Source organism: Pelodiscus sinensis, chromosome 3 (assembly GCF_049634645.1).
Source record: "Pelodiscus sinensis isolate JC-2024 chromosome 3, ASM4963464v1, whole genome shotgun sequence".
Lineage (NCBI taxonomy): Eukaryota > Metazoa > Chordata > Testudines > Trionychidae > Pelodiscus > Pelodiscus sinensis.
The window spans coordinates 184,394,034-184,414,375 of record NC_134713.1 but is presented as its reverse complement, the minus strand read 5'-3'; the positions used below and the strand labels follow the sequence as shown (position 1 = coordinate 184,414,375).

General features: G+C 44.5%; 1 protein-coding gene across 7 annotated transcripts in view; it reads left to right on the top strand.

The window, feature by feature from the left end:
• The window catches only part of AFTPH (aftiphilin), a 72,050-nt gene that overhangs the window by 17,715 nt on the left and 33,993 nt on the right, over window positions 1–20,342 (top strand). For 5 of the 7 annotated variants that reach the window (XR_012903025.1, XM_075925579.1, XM_075925578.1 and 2 more), the window contains one exon: window positions 4,251–6,142. Coding sequence is in view for 6 of the 7 variants with exons in the window: in XM_075925579.1 (XP_075781694.1) it covers window positions 4,283–6,142 (1,860 nt within the window). In the remaining variant the exon portion in view is untranslated. Of the gene's footprint in view, window positions 1–2,359; window positions 2,427–4,250; window positions 6,143–20,342 lie in introns of all 7 variants that reach the window. The other 2 variants (XM_075925581.1, XM_075925580.1) reach the window with 1 other exon arrangement.

Genomic DNA, 20,342 nt, shown 5'->3' with positions numbered 1-20,342 from the left:
GAAAACAACTGATTTATATATTGTGGTGTGCTTTTCTTATGCCCATGTGTTTTAGGGTTACTGTTTTTCACATTCCCCAAAAGAAGATACTTTGGAGGGATCAATAGGGTTGGGCAAGAATGGGACAGACTAGTGGAGGAGGAGCTGGAGGAGGTACCTGCATCACAATGGCAGGGTGGTTGCAAAGCCCAATTGGCAGAGGGCCATCATCCCTTAGCGCCTCCTTGCAGGTCCCCTCCTCTCCAGGTCAAGGAACTGGGGCCTAGGTAGGTGGGATCTGGCAGCTGTGACTGCAGGGAATAGACTAATGAGGAGGCAGATCATTCAGGGCTCTTTCAGAGGCCACATCTATACTTACACAGAAGGTTGAATTAAGATATGCAACTCCAGCTGTGTTAATTGCATAGCTGGAGTTGACATACCTTAATTCAAACTTTGGCGCTGTCACAACAACGGTAGTTTCACAGGAGCAAATGCTCCCATCGATTTTTTTCCCTTATTCAAGATTCGAGGAGTACTGCCGTCAACGGGGGTGCCCTCACAATTTGAATTAGCGGGTCTTTACTAGATCCATGAAATTGAATTCCGGAAGATCAACCACTGTAGTATTGATCTTCCGGGAAGTTCAGATGTAGCTATAGATGCAGCATCTGCTCTGAAAAAGATTTGGATGTTGCCTGTTGAGATATTATCTGTATTCTAGCTCTTCTCTACTTGTTACAATGTAACACATACATGTAATCTCAAACATCAGAGCTTCCAAATAAAAGTATTTTATACATGTATGTAGTGGAAGATTCAAGAAGATTATTTTACATAGGCTTAGATTTTAAAGTTTAAACCTATAAACACTAAGGATGCAAATTGGCAAAGTTATGATTGCTGAGGGACACCATAACTTGGCATTTTGCACATCATGACCATTTAAAATCATTTGCTAATCCTTTTGCAGGAATTAGGCTTAAAAGAATTGTTGAGTTGCTGTGAGCTAATTAATAAACAGTTAATTTATTTTTATTCCTTGTTACTTGTGGATTAAGTGATCTCTGTTTCATTTTTAAAATGCATCGAGTTTAAGAAGCACTATATATACAGGCAGTCCCCGGGTTACATACAAGATAGGGACTGTAGGTTTGTTCTTAAATTGAATCTGTATGTAAGTCGGAACTGGCGTCCAGATTCAGCCGCTGCTGAAACTGACCATCAGTTCTGACTTACATACAGAATCAACTTAAGAACCCCAAGCATCCCCAAGTCAGCTGCTGCTGAAACTGATCAGCAGCTGATTCCAGGAAGCCTGGGGCAGAGCAACTTTGCAAAGCCACGGGGAAGCCGGCAGTGGAGCAGTCCAGGCGCGCCTGGGCTGCCTCGCTGCCCGAGCCCCCCCGCAGCTTTGCAAAGCCGCGGGGGGGGCTCGGGCAGCGAGGCAGCCCAGGCGCGCCTAGACTGCTCCGCTGCCGGCTTCCCCGCGGCTTTGCGAAGCCGCGCGGGGGGGGGGGGGGGGCTCGGGCAGTGGGGCTGCCCCACTGCCCGAGCCCCTCCGCGGCTTTGCTCTGCGTCTTCCTGGTCTGCAGACCAGGGAGACTCAGAGAAAGCCCCAGAGTACACGGGCGGCAGGACCGCGAGGTCCCGCAGTCCGTGTACTCTGGGGCAGCCCCGTTCGTAACTGCGGATCCGACATAAGTCGGATCCGCGTAAGTCGGGGACTGCCTGTACATGCACACACACAAAAAATCATCTTTGGTAGGACATTGTATAGAAATAAAAACTGTTTCCTTGAAATTTGTTGTTTTTTGCTTTTCGTTTCTCACCTGAAATTCTAATCCTGGGTGCTTGACATCATAATTATTAGCTTTGGACATAAATGTAACTTTTGAAAGGATTGACTTAATGTGATGAATAAACAGCAGGAAACAGTGAATCTGATTTCATGAAAATCTCTGAATTTAAAAAAGACAAATGTTGGACTAGTAGTGATAGTACAAAATAGACATACACAGAATGTTTTATAAACAGGAAGTTTTCAAACTTTAACCAGGCCTCTAATTATTTGAGGATTAATTTTGGTGCACCTCTCAAATAACAGAAAATTTGAAATAGGAGTGCAGGGTTTAAAACTCTTTTTCCCTCACTGAAAATGTAACTGTCTCTAACAGATCACATATAGTCAGTGTCTTGTGGAATCTCTGAACTTCTGAGTCAACTTGGTGACATTTAAAAAAAGTTTGCAGGAAAAATGTTAGCCAGAGATTGGCCCATATCTTGCTTAAACTAGAAGAAGATTTCTTTAATTACTTTTCTTCTCCAGTCATTTATTTTCCCCTCCCTTTGTTCATATCCATGTACCCCAATGATGCAGATGGAACCCGCTTCTCAGTCCTTTTGCTGCTTTTCTGCCTACCAGATGGATTACTGAATTGTATAAGGTATTGTTTTCTTGGGACCTAATAGTGCTAAGTTTACAGCTCTTTAAAAACTTGATGGCTTCTGGAATGAGAAGAGCAATCCAGACTTCTATATCACTGAATGACATAGTTACTTACACTTCACAATGCATCACGTTTGTTAGGGCTGTCAATATCTATCCTAATGTATTTTATTACATTTGACAACATTTTTAAATTTTTGTGGCCCTCCCCTCCCTCACTCCCTGGGTCCTCCATTTCTTCTATTGCCACTTCCCCTTTCAGTCAGAGCTGATCATTTCTAATTCTTTGTTATTCAAAAACATAGTGATGTGGTTACCTACATTATTGAAAGTAGCACTGTTCTGGGGGTTGTCTTCTGTTTAAATGTAAGTTTTATAAAGAAAAAAGTTAGAAGGTTGTGCCCTTTTATTACTTACTTTTAATCGATAAATATGTATTGTTTACTTTTCAAGAAATATTTTAAGAATTGTCTGCTTGGATTTTTTTTTATTTTACTTGTAAAAATATCAGGAATCTTGTCTTCCCTGTTTTTGCTGCAGGTCACAAAGTAAGTAGCACAGAGTAAATTGACATCTTCCAAGAGTAAATTGCACCTTTCCTTCCAGTTTGAGTCCATTGGTTGATTGCTCTTGGATCTCTTAGGCTTAGTTGACTTTTATAGAGTTAGGTCTTAGTGACAATGCACCAAGCAGAAGGAGAATAGTGTGGATACTAGCAGTTGATTGAATTATTGCAGTGGCTGTAGGTTGACCAACATAGTGTCAACCTAATTTTGTAGTGTAGACAAGTCCTTTGTCTTTTGAGGATATTAGGGGAAAGCAATTTATAGCATTCCCTTTAGTCAATATGTTCAACACCCTATCACCAAAGTACTAGGCACTGGAAACATTAAAATGTGAGATATAGGTCTTCTTAAAGTTGAACTCTGTCTCCTTTCTGTGGTTTACTGGCTTGTAGTTGAATATTTAAAAAATAGTCCTAGCTTTTGATTTTGTTGATAAACTTTGATTAAAAGTTTACTTTTGCATTGGGCTTTGTTGGTACCCTATAGCAGCAGTTCTTAGCCGATGGATTGAGACCTGAAAATGAGTTGGAGCCTAGTAGGTGGTGGATGCTAGCTAAGAACTCATTCTGTGGGCTGTAGAACCCAACAGAAGCCTGGTTTTGAGGCAGACACCACGCTCCCATTCTATCCAGTCAGTTACTCTTCCCCCTTTCCAAACTAGAATCTGGTAGAGCTATCTTTGTGAGATGAGTGCATGCAAAATGGGAGAATTCTTTTTGGACATCTTTTGAGTCACATGCCAAGAGAAGTTAGAACCACTGAAGCCCATTTTGGCCACCTATGTGAAGAGTTCCTGAGCTTGTCAAGACAAACATTTCATGCCTTTAGATTTCTTTTTGGTGTGAATTTGGATGAAATCCTCCAATAGTTAACAGGAAGTCTTAACTGTGTGGGGATTTTTTGTGACAAAAACAATAATAATAATGATAATAAAAAAGAATGAGGAAGTTTCACTCATGTAATTTTTTTGCCATATTAAAAGTCCTACGTAGTCATCAAAGGTCTACGTTTTGTCCACTCCTCCTGATAATTGGTTTAAAAGCACACCAGACAGTTCCTGTGTAAAGCACTGAGATAATTGTGGTGCACTGTAGCATATTTTGTGAATACTTTATCTGATGTTAGAATACAAGTGTTTCCCTTTTCTAATGTTATCCAATAAAATGAAATGTGAAACAATAAAATATTACACACATTAATAATCTTATAATTTCGACATTTTTGTCAAAAGTAATATTGTCCTTTTTTCTTTATAGGTATAAATTAACTTTCTAAAAGGAATTAAACAATGGAACCAGACATAATTCGAATGTACTCTTCTTCCCCACCACCACTAGACAATGGCGCTGATGACGAGGATGATGATTTTGGGGAATTTGGTGGATTCTCTGCTGTTGGCACTTCTGGCATAGGTTTTGCTGATTTTGATGCGCCAGACTACAGTAATTCAAAGCAGGAATTTATACCCACAAACCATTTTATGCCAATTCATGATTACTCTGACAATGAAGATAGCCTTGCAACCTTTACCTCTGTTAAAAATGGTAAAGATAAAGACTGCATTGCAGAATTTTCTAAACCTGCTAAAGAACTCTCTGATGTATCAATTAATACCAGCAAAGAAAAAGTTAAGACTAGAACTTCAGGTACTTCCTTTGTAAGTCTGGAAGATGAAAAGAGAATAGGGGAACAAAAAGAGAACACTGGGAAATCAGAGGGTTTTTCCTCTGAAGACATTAGAAATGATATGAAAGTTACAGGCCAGGACCAGCAAATAGACACTTGTAATGGTGAGAAACTACCCCATCTAGAGATTCTAACAAATGGTTTTGCAGCATTGGACTCTGTAAATCCTCAGGGAATAGACGATCTGGACAGTGTCAGTGACTCAAAGGGACTAAAAACTACTAGCACTCATAGCACCGAGTTAAGTTTAGACTCCGTGTCTAGCCCAGCTGAGGATTTTGCAGATTTTGCAGCATTCTCAAACAAAGAAGCAATCCATTTAGAAGAACCAGAACATAAAATATGCAACATTTTTAATGAAAGAGAAGCACTAAATGTACAGGAAAACCATATAATAAATAGAGTGTCTGAAGAAAATTTTAGGAAGGAAATATCTTCAGATAAAAGCTATGAATATGAAAGAGACACTGAAGATGAGCAGGTATGCATTTCAGCAACCAGTTTGGTAGATAATGAAGTTGGTAGTAATTGTGAGGAAGACCCTGCAGTACTGGAACATAATGACTTCATCATTTGTAGCATATCTCAAACAACTGAGAGTTCAGTAGGCACTACTGAAAATACAGAAAACACTGGAAGGCAACAATATTGTAACATTGGGAAGGGCAAAGAGCTTGATTTTTCTAGGGCTAATGATTCATCAGAAACAGAAAGTATCAACTTTACTAAAATCCAAAACCCCACCAGTGATCCTGCAGAAGAAAATTATTTGGGTGATTTTGAAGATGTAAAGAATGGTGAAAGTAGTGCTGAATTTGTGTCTTGTAGTGATACAAATGAAGACGATTTTGGTGACTTCGGCATAGTCAGTGGTGCACCTCCCACTTTTGTTAGCGATACTCAAGAATCAATGAATGATTTAAATTTAGAAGAATCTTCTGCACAATCTGCACACATCAGTGACCCAAGTGGTGAGTTTGGTGATTTTAGGGATACAAATTTTGTGTTAACTGTCAGCAAACAAAAATTAATTCAGACTGATCTAAGTCAGACTTTAGAATATAGAACTACCGATACACTTTCTAGTGTGCAAGTCCCAGCTTTTACTGAGTTGGAAAATGGAGAGAATAGTGAATTTGGAGAGTTTGATTCCGTGCCAAAACCTCAAGATGAGTCCAGTGGTTTTCAGGACTCTGATGACTTTGCAGACTTCAGTTCAGCTGGTTGTAACCAAGCTGCAGAATGGAATGCTTTTGAAGATGAACAGAAAGAAAGCTGCTGTTGGGCTGCTTTTGGGGATGAACAAGCTGCTGAATCTTATTACAGAAGAGAGACATGGCAGTCACATAGGACAGAGGTACCTCTTAGTATTGACAGTACGGTGATCCATAAGACTGGTGGTGTTGCTTTGGCATCTTTCCATGGAGCTGCCAATAGGCAAGAATCAGCATCTTCATTTCAGGTAATTTGCTATATTTTGTCCCTTTTTGGGGGGATTTTTTAGAACATTTGTTTTATAAGTCTTAAATCACTGATCTGTGCTAACTGCTTTAATGATTCTGGGGTCAGATTGATGTTGGCTTAACTACAAAAGCCGGACTGTGAGTATTATATATGGAAAGGAATTGTGAGTAACTCAGTTTTTCCAGAGAAATATGGATTATACTTTTTTGGGGGGGCGGGGAGGGTTTGACATAATTAGTGGTAAACTAGTGCAATGCTTATGTCAACATAACAAGATCACAAAGGTTCAACCAGGGTATTGGAGGGCAAAATGGAAGTCTCTGCTTTGAACATACTTGGTTTTGTCACACTTCCTATTGCAAATAAACTGTGAAGTTGCACAACTTCATTTGTATGTTGAGGAAAACAAATATTTTGACACATCCTTTTTAATCACAGATAAAAATATTTTCTTCCCCCTCTCCCAAAACCAAAGGCCGATGAACAAAGATAATATTTTAATGTTTGATATTAAGACTTTCAAAGCATCCAGTAACGTCTCATTTCAGCAGTAAAGATCCAGTAAAAAGTTGTTGAAATATAGTGTAGACCTGCTTATTAAAGTACAAAGTCCCGTTCTGATCAGTATTTGGGATTAGATAGGATACTGCACATAGGCCTGTTGGGGCAAATGATGTCCTTTTTAATGTAATATTCACCGTGTTAGCATATTGGCATGTTGACAGTGCCTAACAGTTAATCTAATTCACTGATTGCTACACAACAAAACCAATAAATAATTTGTTTATGCCTGAGTGTTGAGCTGTATAGTGTGGGATATATCCTATTTTTAAATTATCTACAGAAAAATCCATTACCATGGACAATCTGCATATTTAACAACAAAATAATGCTGCTAATTTGGTAGGCCTCTCTGGGCACCTCAGTAGTTAAGCTCCCTACCCTGAAAATGCCCGTTGTCTAGCACAGGAGTTGGCAACCTTGTCAAACCAAAGAGCCAAACTACATCTAAATTCAGAAAAAGTGGTCAAAGAGCCACATAGGAATGCTCATTTGCATTACTGAAAATATTCACCTTAATATTATTGGTAGTAGATATAATGATTAATAATAGCATAAATGAAATATTGTACTCAGACTTTTTTTAATGGGACTTCTGTTGCTGCATCTATTTGCACATTTCTTTGAAGTTTACATCATAACTGGTCAAATCCAGCTTCATGCACACATTCAGGCTGTCTTCTGTTAATCTTATGGCAAGGGTGGGTGTGCAGGGATCTGGGCATTGGCGTGCGCACGGGGTGTGCCGGGTGTGCCCAGGCAAACCCTAATGTCTCAGGCCAGCTAGCCTGAGCCATTTTTGTGCCCTGGGCCCCACCCGGCCGGCAGTACCGCGCAGCCCAGCAGCACGGCGCAGTGCCCCTAAAGTGCCCGGGAGCACCCCCATCTAGCATGGCAGCACGGCGCGGTGCCCTTGAGGCGCCTGGGAGCGCATGCGGCACCCCTGAGGCACCCGGGAGCGCACCCGCCCGGCCCAGCAGTACAGCGTGGCGCACTTGAGGCGCCCCCGCCTGTCCCGGCAGCATCACACGGTGCCCTCGGGGTGCCACCGCCCGGCCCTGCAGCACCATACGGCGCCCCGGGGGTGCCCCTCCCCGGCCCTGCAGCTTGGGCTGGCTCTGACTCCAGCCCTGCAGCTGTAAGGCAGAAGCTGAAGATAAGGGGGGCGGGGGGAATAAGAGGAAGGGGTGGGAGAGGAAGGGGCTTTTGTGGTGGGGGAGGGTGGAGGAGGAAGAAAGGGGGAAGGAGTGGAAGGGGCTTGTACGGAGGGGGAGGGGAGAGGGGGAAGAAAGGGGAAGGCACTAAAGGGACAGGGTAGAGGGGAGACAAATGCTAGGGGGGAAGTGGAGACAAGGAGGAAAAGGGCAGGAGGGGAGGTGTCAGTGGGAGCGGGGACAGGGTGATGCTGGAAGAGGAGAGGGTAAGTGCATTGGGGATTGGAATGGGAGGTGCTGGGAGAAGGCTTGACAGAAGGGGTAGGCATGAGGAAGGTGGGGTTGGAGCAAGTCATGTGTGAGGGCACGGGCATGAGAGGAATGGGGGCAGAGGGTGGTGAGGGGATGGGCATCAGGGAAAAAAGGGCAAAGGGGGAGTAGGGGCAGTGAGGGAAGGGGGAGGCACCAGGAGGGTGCAGGAGTAAGGGAAGGTTGTAGGTGCCAGAGGGTTCTGGGGGTGAAGCAGAAGGGCAGACACCTGTAGGGGAGGCACCAGAGGAGAGAGGTGAGGCAGGTGTTAGACAAGGGATGAGGAGGGGTAGCTCACATAATCAGAGTAGGACTACTGGAGGAGTGGGCACAGGGAAGAGAGAAGGGCTGGTGGAGGAGGGGCAGGTCTCAGGAAGGCTGAGGGCAGTGAGAAGGGTAGGAGTCAGGACAGCAGAGGAGGGTGAGGGCTTGGGGGGCAGCAGGCACCAGGGGAGTTGATGGAGCAAGGGGAGGAGACATGGGAGCAGAGGGGAAAGGTAGATATTTATTAATAACTTGGGTGCCACAATGGCACATCCAAACAAGCCACATGAATTCGGTACTGGTGCACAACACAAAATTCATTCTACTCATGGGAGGATACTCTTAGAGGGATCACTTCCTCCTCTTCCTCCCTCCCCCCAGCCTCTCCACCCCCGCATTAATGTCACACACACTGGATTAATGCAATTGCAGGATAGTTGTATGGGGGGGCGGTTGGTGGGGGCCAAACTAATCTCTATTGGTACGAGGATGGTGGGAAAAGTCCTTGGGTCGGGGGTCACAACACTTTTTACTTTTGGTTATGTGCCCATCTTGCCCGGAGAGGGTTACCTCCAGGGGCATGGCTAATGGGGCTCAGGGGCGTGGCTAATGGGGGGGGGTCAAAGTGCATTTAAAAAAAATTCTTTGGGTGCACCACCCTAATGAAATGTACTGCACATGCCTATGGATCTGGGTTGGGGTGTAAGAGGAGCTTAAGGTAGGGGGTTTGGGTATATGATGGGCTCAGGGCACAGGCATGGCGTGTGCAGTGTGCAGGAATGTTATGACGGGACTGGGGAAGTGGAGGTGCAGGAGTTTGGGAATGTGGGAGCTTGAGGTGCTCAGGGCAGGGGGTTCAGACTTATGATGGGCTTAGGCATATTAAGTTTGGAACTCAAAATTATTGTGGATTCTTGTAACAATTTTGGGTATGACTTTGTTTCAGTTCTCTATCTGTTAAATGAGAATAATACCAACTAACTTCACAGGGGTTTTATAAAGATACATTTATTCATGTTTGTGAAGCTCTAAGACACTTTGTATCCCCAAAATTGTGCAGGGGGAAATAAGTAAATCCGCACTGAATGCTGATTTTTGGATAGTGTGCAGTAAATAAAGCATGGGATACAATGAAAGAAAAGGGACTGAAAATAAGTTGCGCATTTTTAACAAAGAGGGCAATTAACTATGGGATTATTTACTGGTAAAATCAAAATGGGGTGTTTTCTTTTTCTCTAAAATATACGTTCTATATCAAACAGATTATTTTGAAGGATTTCTATAGCCTGTGTTATACAGGAGGCCAGAGTAGATGATTACAACTGCCCTTTCTGGCCTTAGAATCAATGAAATTCTGAGGATAAAAAGAAATAATGAATAGTTGTCCATTCAGTGAGCACCATCCATTCTGTGCACTGAATGAAGTGGGGATTCTATGGAAAAATAGTATGTACTCATATAATGGAAGGATGTCTCACAACATACATGGTTGGGGGGTGAATTAATGTTGCTTTGGCACAGAGTTAAGTTGAGATACATTGCAAGTTTCACAAGGTGTAACCAAGTTGGGAATGTTACTACTGCTCATTGTTTCAAAGAATCATTGAATCATAGAATACTAGGACTGGAAGGGACCTCGAGAGGTCATTGAGTCCAGTCCCCTGCCCTCATGGCAGGACCAAAGAGAAACCCCCCTCCTGACAACAAAGTTCTAAAATATGCTAGTAGTACATCTCTAAAATGAGCCATTAAAGGGCTCCTCTGAATGAAGGAAAATATACTTGAAAAATGAAAGCCCTATGGGAAATAAACAAGGTTGCCTCATAACAAACATAATTTGACTAGGAAGGACCTGGAAAGTAGCGATATATAATCCTGTTTTATCAGTTAACCAGTTACACTTAACATTCAGCCAGTTAACATTTAATTTAATTAGTTAATTGGCTGAATGTTAAGTTTAACTGGTTAACTGATAAAACAGGATTTTACATCCCTACTTTCCAAGTCCTCCTTAGTCAAACTATGTTTGAGGCAAACCATTGTTTAACTGATTAAACAGAAGTGGGTGTATACATTAAAGATGTGCATATTTGGGTAGGTTATGATCTGCTGAAAGTCATTTTTCTTTCTCCACTACCTCACACTTCATGCTATGTACCCAAAATCAAAATTATATGCAAAATGAGAAATATGCAGATTACAGGGTGTTCCCCATTAGATATAGAGTGACGCACTGGTTTTGGAATGACTTAGTACTCTGTTTTCATTGAATCAGTGAGATTTATTATATAAAATGTTTGATTGCACATGGATAAGATGAATTGTAAAAAGAGAAAATAAACTGTACATGAGGCCCTTAATTTTTTAAAGATGTTAGGCTAGGGCCTAATCCTGAGCTCCTTGTTAATTTGAATAAGGGTATACCATTGAGTCCTGTGTTTGAAATTTGGCTGTAACCAGTTCTCTCCTTCTAATTTTAAAATAGAAATTCTAACCAGAATTTCTGTGGAAATTGGAGAGATGGCAATTAGGAATGTTAGTGTGCAATTGAATAGTCATGTAACCACATCAAATTTTAGCGGTTACATGACTACGCAGTAGTCCCCAGAGGTGGGGCTGGCAGCCATTGCACTCCCAGGGAGCCCTCTGCCACTCTGCGCTGCTGCCTATCTGTCAACAAGGGGATCCAGTTTAAAAACTGACTTCCCGCACAGACTGGCTCCCACCTGACACCCCATGCTGCTGCCTCTAATATAGAGACAACAGCGCAGGATGACAGGGAGCTTGGACCCTCCATAGACAGGGGCTGCTGCCGTGGCAGCCTCCTCTGTTCCCCTCCTCCCCGCCGTGTTGCTCCCTGTATTAGAGACAGCAGCGCTGGGGTTGGGTGGGCAGCACCATGAATCTGGTGCTGGGGGGAGCTGGCTTAAAAGTTGGCTCCCCCCCAGCTCCTGTCTGCTCCTGCTCCCACATGGGGGAGGAGTGTGGCAGCACCTGCTCCCACCTTGCTGCCTCTAATACAGAGGCAGCAAGAAGTGGGAGAATGTGTGTAGTTGACAGGATTAACCAGTAAACCAAGTCTTGCTGGTTAATTATGTAATTGACTACACATTGACATCCCTAATGGCAATATTCAACTGCAATAAGTGACCACCCTTAGTATTTATACGATGTGAACCAAAATCCCTCTCAAGAAACATTGACACTAATGCTAATCAAATAGTAAGTAGCACTTAAATAGACTTTCCAAATAAGAAATGTTATATAAATATTGAACTAATATTGTATATAGATGCATTATACATTTATAGAATAAAAAAATCTGACTGCTAGTGGCATCATTATTTTAAGCTGCCCCCTCTCCCCCACCAAACACACTGGCTCATAATTATTCCCCCTCCTGGGGGAATTCTTCACCAAAAAATTAAAAATTCCATGCACAATATTTTAGTACTCTGCATATTTTATTTGTTAAAATAACACTATATAATCACTCAGTTTCAATTATATCAGTACAGATTGGAGCTCCTTGGTCCAGCTCTCTCAGGACCTGACCGGTTCCTAACGAGGGAATTTGCCTGACCAGGGGACGTCCACTTCCACCAACCTCCCAGCCCACCTCCCCTTCCTGCTGCTGACTCTTTCTAGCCTGGCCCCACTGCCGCCAGGCTCTGGCTGCTGCTGCCTCCGGGGCCAGAGCTCCCCAGCTGCCTCCACCTTCCTTCCCCTCCTCGCTGGGCCACCTTTAGGGAGGTACAACCTGTGGCTTATTTAACAAATATGTCAGCAAGTATGTCTACAACAATAAAGACACAAACAAAAATTCCCCTAGGAATAGAGTTTAACAACTCCCTACAACAACCCAGTTCCTGCTTCTCTCCTGCACCCCACCCCTGGCCAAGACACTCTTACTTCCCCCAGCCCAGACACTTCCACCCCTGCCCATCTTAGAGCCAAACTGTGAGGCCCTCTGGCCCAGACACTCACACTTTGTCCCCTAGAGACCAGGAATGTGACCTTAATATTGAGTCTTGGGCTTACACAGAATTTCTTATGTGCCGTGATTCCTTCCTTTGATGCATACTGAGGACTGCAGTTGCTGGGAATCCTCCAAGTTTCTTCCCTTAAATTTGGGCTCTGCCAAATCTGGTGGCCCCTAGTGTTAGCCAGTAGCCCTGCAGCACATATTTGTGGTGGGGCGGGAAAAAAATTCTGTGTGCTCAATGTTAATTTCTGCAAAATTCTGCATTGTACAGTGGTGCAGAATTCCCCCAGGAGTAAAAATAGCTTTCAGTAAGAGGACCTTGAAACAATTGGTCAGCATATTTATCATATGTAGTTAATAGGCACAGAAGGCCTATGTTATAATGCCCACAGATAGATATAATCTGCTTTGATCCATTTGAGGGGGCACTTTGTTTAGTTTAATTCCACTTCTTGATTTAAGACCCCCCTCTGATCTTTTCAAATAGTAATGGTGCATGTGAGCAGAACTTTCAGGAGCCATACAAACATCTAGTGCCACAAAGAAGTGGAAATAATGTGTTCTATTCAACACATGTCATATTCAATTTTAGAGACAAGGTAAGTGAGGTAATATCATTTATTGGACCAACTTCTGTTTGGTGAGAGAGACAAACTTTTGACCTACACAGAGCTTGTGAGGATGAGTTTCTCTTTCACCAACAGAAGTTGGTTCGCTAAAAGATATTGTCTTGTCCATCTTTTTTGTAATATCCTGGATCCAACACAATTACAACAAAAGAGCATATTAAATTTTGGGAAGTATACTTGCTGCTTTGGTGAGAAGCACTATAGCTAATGTTTGATTTTTAATAATTACATTGTGGGGTTTTTTTAACCTTTACAGTAAGTTGTTATATAACTAGATCATCCAAGAAGACCTGGTACTTGTACATAGTGTGTGTGTGTGTGTGTATACTCTCTACGATTTTTTTGTTTTGTTTAGTAAAGTAGTTGTTTGGGATTTATGGAACAAGAAGGATGCAGTTCTAAAACAAGAGCAGAATTTTGTTTAGTGTTTTTGTTTTTTGGTAACTCCCTTTCCACCCAGGAGATGCCCACACAGTGTCATATTTCCAATTAAATGAACAAGCGTAGTTGCTCCCTTTAGAGCTATTGCCATTGTTCCCTTGATATACTTGGGTTACATGAGACCAGGGACTTGGCATTCTCCCCAGTTCAGATCTCCCAATTTATGATAGAAATATTCCTACTTTGTACACCAATGAATAATTGGAGGTCTTTTATAAATGTTTTATAAGACTTAAAATAGATAAAAAGCATGTACCAAGGATGTGTTGATGAAGTAGCAACTGTAGTGTTGGCACAATATTATTTCTTCCTTCCTCAAACTTGTATCTGAATTTTTATGTATGTGTTAGCAATAGCCTGAGATGAAGTTCTGATGTTAAGGATTCTTCTTTTTTTAATCCTTCTGTTGCTGTCATCTGCACTTCCCTAAAGTCAAACCACCAATTTAGAGATTGTCTTGGTTTTCTCTATGAGGTGGTAGGTATTCACAGTGGCAGGTACTTCCCTCTTGTAGATGACTTGTTACTTAAGCAAACCAATCCTTAGCTATTATACCATGGGATTGAGCATATTCCCAAATCTTCATCTTTTCCAGGTAAATTTAGTGGTGTGCTACTTCGTCAATATGACTGGTTTATCGGTTAATCTTGTTGACTACACACACTCTCCCTCCCCTTGCTGCCTCTGTATCCGAGGTGTGTGGAGGGAGGGGGGGTAAAGGGAAAGGGAGAGGGAGAGCAGAGTGGAAGCCGATCCCCATGAGGACTGGTTTTTAAGCCGGTTCCCCATGACCACTGGATCTGCCTGCCCTCACCACCCCCACCCTGCTGCCTCTGATAGAGGTGGCAGCAGCACAGAGGGTGAGGGGGGAAGGTGGCATCTGATATGCACAGGAAGCTGGCTTTCAAGCCATGGACCTGCCTCCCCCCCCCTTGCTGCTTTCTACAGTGGCAGCGAGGAGGGGCAGGCAGGCGATGGTGCTGGGGCGAGCTTAAAAGCCTGTTTACCCCAGCACCAGCTTCCTGGTGCTGCCTGCCCTTCCCTGCGCTGCTGCCTCCATCAGAGGCAGCGGGAGCGGGGGACGGGGCAGATCTAGGGAGGCTGCCATGTAACAGTTTGTGTCTGCGGCAGCAGCTCCTGTCCGCAGGGGGTCCGAGCTCCCTGTGGATAGGGGCTGGTCCGTGGCAATAGCCCCTGTCCACGGAGGGTCTGAGCTCCGCGCAGGCATGGGCTACTGCCATGAACCAGCCTTTGTCCGTGGGCAGCTTGGACCCCCAGCAGACAGGAGCTGCTGTATCAGAGGCAGGAGCGTGAGTCTTCAGGCAGCCAGTCTGTCTGGAGAGCTGGTTTTTAAACTGGCTCCACTAGTGGACCAGCTCATGCCTGCCACCCTATGCTGCTGCTTCTGTTACAGAGGCAGCAGCGCAGGGTGGCAAAGGGCTCCTGGGGAGCAGGGCCGGGAGCACATTAACTACAGACCCTGCCCCCAGGGATTATTGAATAGTCATGTAGCCACTAAGATTTCATGCGGTTACATGACTATTGAATTACACAGTATCTAACATCCCTAATGACTGGGCACCTGTGCTGCCTTCATAGTGATCATTGCTGTATATTTATAATGGATTGTAGCATGTATCTTAGGAATGTTAAGTACACCTCAGTAGTTTGTAAAATACCCTAGGAACTGATATAGTTGCATACGGAGTATAATACTTAAATTTTAAATTATGCTTCTTGTAAAAGCACTATCTTACAAAAAAAATTCTAAAAGGAAATAATTAGTGCATTGTAATATGTTTTAAGCATTTAATCTTAATCTCAAGAGAAACTCGAATGTAACCAATAAAGCACAAGTAATCTAACCCTTATAATCTTGCAACATGTTTGGGCAATAGAGTATACATAGTCCTGTTAGGGGAAAAAAATACACTGAAAACCAGGAGGCAACAAAGCCGGTAGGAAGAATACTACTAGGGTAATGAGGATAAAAATAATACATGGTGCGATTGCATGGGTGTAAAAGACTAGTCGTATAGTCGACTACTTGCATTTCCCTCCCCCCTTGCTGTCTGTATCAGAGCAGAAGCAGGGGGTGGCGCGGGAACAGAGCCAACTGCTGGGGGGAGGTGGCTTAAAAGCCGGTTTCCCTGCAGTGCAGTCTGGGTACATCTACACAGAGAGGCTAAACTCAATAAGCTATGCAACTTGGGTATGTCTATACAGCAGTTATTTCAAAATAGAGCACTCTTCCTCTGACTTCCCTTACTTCTCATACAATAAGGTTTACAGAAGTCAGAGTAAGAAGCCTGTTATTTCTAATTTAATCCGAAATAATGGGCTTGCTGTGTAGATGTGCAATATGCTGTTTTGGAATAACTGACATGATTCCAAAATAATGTTGCTGTGTAGACGTACCCTCTCTGTGGTGTGTGTGTGGGGGAGGAGGGGTGCAGTGGAGGCAGAGGTCTCTTCCTGGCTCGCACCAGGTCCCAGACCTACTCCTTATGAGGCTCTGCAGTTTAAATGTAGTAGGAGCCAGGCTGCCTGCACACCCGGCTCCTACTACATTTAAACTGCAAAGCCGCAGTGGCCTCTTATTGACTAATCGTGTATTCAATACAAACTGTATTTAGTACACAATTAGTAATTTACTCAGTACTTAACATCCTTCGTGCTAATGTAGTTTTGCTAATGGCCACTCCAGAAATAATTAAAATACAGAGCTTATTGTCTCAAAGTGACTTACAATCATCTAATGGATTTAATCTGTGTTCTAAGTATCCCATTTTAGAAGAGAAATTTAAGCAAGGTGTTCATGTTAGTTTAAACAGTCTGTTGCTCAGTTGAGAGACCTGGATTCCAAAATCTGTGACCCATAAGTCCATCCTCAGTATACTATATAAACTCCTGATGACTCTAAGAGTCATGTTAATATGTAATTCTCTTATGGCCATATTATGAGATGACAAGTACCATTAGCACAGGGATGGGCAGTAATTTTTGCAAAGGAGAGGCATTACAGGAATTTTGGCAGTGGTCATGGATTGGTCCCCATCTCAGGCAGAAAGGGGCTGTTCCCTCCTGACAGTGGGAGGAGACTTCAAGAGCTCCTCTGCCCCTAGGCCAATCAGGGCCTGAGGTTAGGGAAGTACGCAAAGCCTTCCCCACCCACCACCCTGCCAGGGGCTTGCAGCTCTTAGAGGGAACCGCCAGCCATTTTGAACAGTTGGCGGTTCTCTCTAGGCGCCGCGCACCCTTGGCAGGGGGAAGAGACTTCACGTGTTTCCCTTGTCCCTAGGCCAATTGTGACCTGTGGTTGGGGGAAAGCACTAAGTCCTTTGCTATTCAAAATGGCTGGTGGCTCCCTCTAGGCACTGTGCTCCCCTGGCAGGGGAAGGGAGCCACCAATCACTTTTAATAGTGAATGACTTGGCCCACTCCTCCAGCCTCAGGCCTCTACTGGCCTGGGGACAGGGGAGCAGCAGGATGGGCTGTGGGCCAGATCCAGCCTTTGGGCCATATTTTGCCCACCTTTGCACTAGCATCTCTTGAAGGTGAGTATGCTTAATACCTTGCCTAATTGGGACCAGACACAAGAGGCATTTTCAGACAAATTTAAGAACAATTATGGTTGTAGATAGAGAGATAAAATCCCATTTAATTGGCTAACCGATTAAACATATTGATTAACTGATTAAAGGAGGCCGGCTTCTTGGCTGGAGCAGCCCCAGTCTGCAGTGCCCCTTCCCCTCCCTCCCTCTGATTAAACCTTCACATCCGTAGTTCTAGATAACCTTTAGTTACAACTACATTTTGAAGATATTACAAATATTAAAAGCAAGTCAGGAAACTTAAAACCATCACAATTTATGGTTAAAAATATAAGCTTAAAAATTTGAAAATTCCAAGTAGGATCTCTGTTGGTGATGGCCATCCTGACTGAGACATATTTCAAAAAAGTTAGGAGAACAGTATGTACAGATGCATTGACTGATTTGTTCAGATTTTTGTGCCACTGAAGTGCATCAAAGGGAGTGGTAGTCCCTTGCAAGTCCCCTGCTGCAGATTGACTCATCTTGAGAGAATCCCCAGTTTGAAGAAAACCAAGTTCTTGCATTTCTGCCTTAGTTCTTGCTGGAGAGGAATGTGTCAGGGCAGGAGAGTGACAGGAGCACATTGTGCTCTAGCTGTCCTCAGTTGTCATATAGTCCTTTATGAACTTAACCCTAATAGTGCAAATTGAAACAGCCTCTAGGCTACCCTAATCTGGGCTAGGGTAAGGATGTTAAATTGCAGTTATCTGGCTAATCATGTAGTTGATACAAGTTGTATTGACCGCTCTGCATAGCTACAGCAGCAGTAGCTCCAGGAATCGACTCAAGCCGGGACTGATCAGTCCCAGCTCATGCCTGCTCCAGGAACCAACCGCTCTGCGGCTCTGCATTTTAAATGTAATAAGAGCCTGGGAGTTCCGGGCTCTTACTACATTTAAAATACAGAGGCGCAGCATCCCAGACAAGTATGAACTGGGACTTCTTGGTTCTAGCCCGTGCTGGGTCCAGCAGCCCCTATTCACAGCAGCCAGCCCTACTTGCCACGACCAAGGTTTGCTGCCAGAGCTCCCCGCTGGCACCCCCAGAGACAGGGGCTGCTTCCGGTTCAACCTGCCCTCCTGCTACCTTTTGATAGAGGCAGCAAGAAGAGTCTGGTGGCACTGTGGAGACAGTGCTAGGGGGAACTGGCTTTTAAGCTGGCTCTCCCCAGCTCCTGTTCCCTCCCCCCAGCTGCCTCTGATAGAGGCAGCGGGACAGGGGGAGCGAGTAGTCGATACTCCACTTGACTATTCGCTAACATCCCTACCCTGGGGAAGACTATTGGCACAGTAACTGGTTGTCATCTTCTTTTTTTATGTCCACTTCCCTTGGTAACTGTGTGATGGAGGAATCATAGAATACTAGAACTGGAAGGGGCCTCTAGAGATCACCAAGTTCAGTCCCTTGGCAGGACCAAGCACCATCTACTCTAGATCATCTCTGATAGATGTCTGTCCAAACTGCTCTTAAATATCTCCAGCGATAGAGATTCCACAATCTCCCTAGGCCAGGGGTGGCCAACCCATTAAACAAAGAGAGCCGAAACAGCAGCAGAAAAAATGCAACGAGACGCACAAGAATTGTTGAGGGTACCCTTGCTGCAGGGTAACTCCATTGCTTCTTGTCCTAGATGCGGTTCTTTTGAAAATAGAAGCCAAAGGCCGTTTCACTTTCTAGACGGTGGTTTCACTTTTGAAATAGTGCTTTTTTGAAAGTGCGCTATGACGGGATTATGCAAAAGAAGCATGGGAAATTCAAATCCCGGTTTCATTTGCAATTTCGAAGTGTCTAATTTACATTCCTCTGTTGAAAGAGGGATATAGTCTAGACGTATCCTTAGTCTGAGGCCAAGGAGAACAATTTTTCTCCCTCTTCCTTGTGACTCCCTTTTAGATAGTTGAGAATTGCTATCATGTCCTCTTGGTCTTTTGTAAACTAAACAAGCCCAATTCTTTCAGTCTTCCCTCATGGCTCATGTGTTCTAGGCCTTTAATCTTTTGGCTGCTCTTCTCTGGACCTTCTCCAATTTCTCCATATTTTTCTTGAAATGTGGTGCCCAGAACTGGACACAATACTCCAGTTGAAGCCTAATCAGTGCAGAGTAGATCAGAAGAGTGACTTCTCATGTCTTGCTCACAACACTTCTGTTAATGCATCCCAGAACCATGTTTGCTTTTTTCGCAACAGTGTCATGCTGTTGACTCATTTAGCTTGTGGTCCGCTATGACCCCTGAATCTTTCAGCAGTACTCCTTCCTAGACAATCACTTCCCATTCTGTATGTTTGAAACTGATTGTTCCTTCCTAAGTGAAGTACAGGCAGTCCCCGAGTTACGCGGATCCGACTTATGTCGGATCCGCAGTTATGAATGGGGCTTTTCTCGCCCCGGAGGACGGGAGCGGCGGGACGCCCAGATGAGCCGCGGTCCCGCCGCCCGCATTCTCTGGGGCGAGAAAAGCTGCTCCCCGTCTCCCTGGTCTGCTGGTCAGACCAGGGAGATGGGGAGCAAAGCCTCGGAGGCAGCCCACAGCGGGACAGCCGCGGAGCCCCTGGGCTGTCCCGCTGCGGGCGTCCTCCGAGGCTTTGCTCCCCATCTCCCTGGTCTGACCAGCAGACCAGGGAGATGGGGAGCAAAGCCTCGGAGGACGCCCGCAGCGGGACAGCCGCGGCACGCCTGGGCTGTCCCGCTGCGGGTGTCCTCCGCAGCTTTGCTCCGGGTCTCCCTGGTCCGCTGGGGGGGGGGGTGCAGCTAGTGCCCTCTCCCCCCAGCAGACCAGGCTTTTCTGCCCACGACGCCTGGGGTAGAGCAGCTGGGGCACTGCTGGGTTGGTCCCGCAGCGCCGCTCCTCGGCGCTACTGGACCAACCCGGCAGCACCCCAGCTGCTCTGCCCCAGGCATCCCCAAGTCAGCTGCTGCTGAAACTGACCAGGGGCTGACTACAGTAAGCCCGAGGCAGAGTTGCTCTGCCCCCGGCTTTCTGGAATCAGCCGCTGATCAGTTTCAGCAGCGGCTGAATCTGGACGCCAGTTCCGACTTACATACAGATTCAACTTAAGAACAAACCTACAGTCCCTATCTTGTACGTAACCCGGGGACTGCCTGTACTTCGCATTTATCCTTATTAAACTTCATCCTGTTTACCTCAGACCATTTTTCTAGTTTGTCCAGATCATTTTGAAGTATGACCCTGTCCTCCAAAGCACTTGCAACCCCTCAAAGCTTAGTATCATCTGCAAAACTTAATAATTGTACTCTCTG